Genomic DNA, 2,378 nt, shown 5'->3' with positions numbered 1-2,378 from the left:
CTCCTTGAACATCAAGAAAACAAGCATTAGCACGCTCCGATGGAGACTGACATCACAAGCGTTGTCACAATAGAGAACTTTGCAGCTATGGTATCCTTCCTCCCCAGCTCATTCGAGACGCGCACACTGTTGAGAAGAGAATGGAATACATTAGTCCTCAAGACAACGAGCCAGACACGCACCTTAATAAGAACGATGGCTACCTTACTGCAGATAGGAAGCCTCCCGACACCACTGTAGTCCAGCCAGTGATGATAAGACTACAAGAACGCCACCAAACATAATTTGTAAAAATCAACCAATTAAACGAGATGAAAGAAGAAACCATACCAGATCGAAAGAGCATCAATCGCCACCTCTGCATTCTCCATCTTTCCAGTCAGAAGAATCAATATCAGGTTGTAACAAAATTCAATTCTGAAACCAAGACAAAACATACATATCATATGACATACATAAACAGTTCATATGTTGGTTATGATAGAAGAAGTCTAACCAGATCATTACACCAGACGACACTACAAGCTTGACCGTCGCTTCAAGATCCCTGAACGCTTAGGCCGTGAAGCCTCTCCACGTCTCTCTGCAGCCTCCGACCACCATATACAAAAGTTGGCCTAAATTCATGATCAAGAAAGCCAAACAAGTGGATGACATGACTCCAGAAACGCCAAACTCCAACTTCACAACCAGAAACCACGAGAGGAGCACGTGCACGAGCAAGGAGACAATTGCATAGCATGACAAGATGAAGTTCTTGCTCTGAGACTGCAGATAGGCATTGCAGCCGTACATTGCACCATACAAGAAGACGACAGCGATGAACCAGGGAGCAACATCCCCTGCCATGTCCGCAATGCTGTGGTCCTGTCCTAATGCTTTCAGAACCGGAGCAGCAAACACGAACAGGGGTGTGACCAGTATACAGACAACGAGCAAGATGATGCATGATTGCTGAAGATAAATTCCAAGCTTCTCGTATTGCTTGGCGCCATATGCTTGCCCACATAGAGTCCCCACCCCACCAACCATGCCTAGCTGCATATTTGTAACCAAAAAAGATCTTCATTTTGCTAGAAACTAAATAAATAGGGGTCAGTACCTGAATGCCAAGGACAAATCCGAAGAGCACGGTCAAGACGAGGGCGTAAGCAGCAAGGTGTGTGGAGCCAATGTGGCCCATAAAAGACTGGCTAACTACATGTACACCAAATGTTGAAAAGGGTGTTAGGATAGCTGGGACAGCTACAATCAACACCTTTTTTTTATCTCACTCCATATTTTCTTCTCCAAAGATGACTCGGCTTCGTCTCCGGCTAAATCAAGTAGGCTTTCCTTCATGTCTCCTCCCATTCTGTAGTGATCAGGCTATTGCACCTACCCTTCTGCAATTTATACATGTCTGATACATTAGTTTTATGAGTTTTAACATAATCTGCTTAAGAATTAGTGCATTCACATGATTAGCGATCACACAAACTAATCAACAGACAAAAGGGAGAGTGAGCATTTTCTTGAAGAATTGATACGATTTATATTCTTGCTATCAAAAACAGACATACACATACACTTACAGAATAACACAAGACGAGTTGCAACAATCTTTCAGACAAGAAACATTAAATCATGCTTTCACTAAAGAGAAGGGATGACTGAAGATGAAGAAATTAGTAAAATGAAATGAGTCCAAGAACTCACCTGTAATATCTTGTTTTATTTTTTGAGAGAATCTTCTTTCTTACTCTCATCGTATTCTTTGTGGTGTTTAATGCAAACTTTATACTATGTAGATAGTCCAAACATGCGGTTGGTAATAAAAAAACACATTTATTTATTCATATATAAAGAGGAGATGACTATATATGTGACCACAATTTCTCTCACATTTTGATTCGTTTCTTAGATTTTTGTGTCAAAAGGAATCTGCTTAATATTTTATTATAGGATCTGTTATTTAACCATAGACCTTGTCATAATCACTATCACTGGTTCTATACTACGGGCTCGTTTGATTGCCATGATAGAAAATAGCAAGATAGTTATCTTAAGATAGCATTTTCTGGCCGAAAATGAGATAGTGTTTGATAGTATTTTTATGATGTTGTTTGATTGACAAGATAGTGTTTTATAGATAAGATGTAAAATGACAAAAATGTCCTTGTTACTAAATATATTTGTATGTAAATGTGTATCTCTATTTTATGATTAAGTTAAGTAAATGGGTGTTAATGATCATGCTATCAATAAAATTATTAACGATAATCAATATTGTAAGTACCAGAAACAATGCGAGGTTAATACAAATCATAATTAAAATGTGCCAAGAAAAGATGAACAAATTAAAATTTCCATTGAAAATTTGAAAAAAAAAGACTGAT

At 38.5% G+C, this 2,378-nt stretch overlaps 1 protein-coding gene and 1 long non-coding RNA gene across 2 annotated transcripts; both read right to left on the bottom strand.

Annotated features, from left to right (window-relative positions):
* Positions 1–53: 53 nt before the first annotated feature.
* Positions 54–390, bottom strand: LOC121788382. The gene is made up of 3 exons (XR_006047727.1): positions 331–390; positions 204–260; positions 54–126 (listed from the first exon to the last, which is right to left on the bottom strand). It is a non-coding gene; the product is annotated as an uncharacterized LOC121788382 (long non-coding RNA).
* Positions 391–555: 165 nt separating this feature from the next.
* On the bottom strand, positions 556–1,183 carry LOC121788381 (protein DETOXIFICATION 22-like). Its single transcript, XM_042187066.1, has 2 exons — positions 1,103–1,183; positions 556–1,038 (listed from the first exon to the last, which is right to left on the bottom strand). Exons 1-2 carry the CDS (start codon positions 1,181–1,183, stop codon positions 556–558), a joined length of 564 nt encoding a protein of 187 aa, XP_042043000.1.
* Positions 1,184–2,378: the final 1,195 nt, after the last annotated feature.

The sequence above is a fragment of the Salvia splendens genome, unplaced genomic scaffold, assembly GCF_004379255.2.
Source record: "Salvia splendens isolate huo1 unplaced genomic scaffold, SspV2 ctg1028, whole genome shotgun sequence".
Lineage (NCBI taxonomy): Eukaryota > Viridiplantae > Streptophyta > Magnoliopsida > Lamiales > Lamiaceae > Salvia > Salvia splendens.
This window is presented reverse-complemented; position numbering and strand designations above follow the sequence as displayed.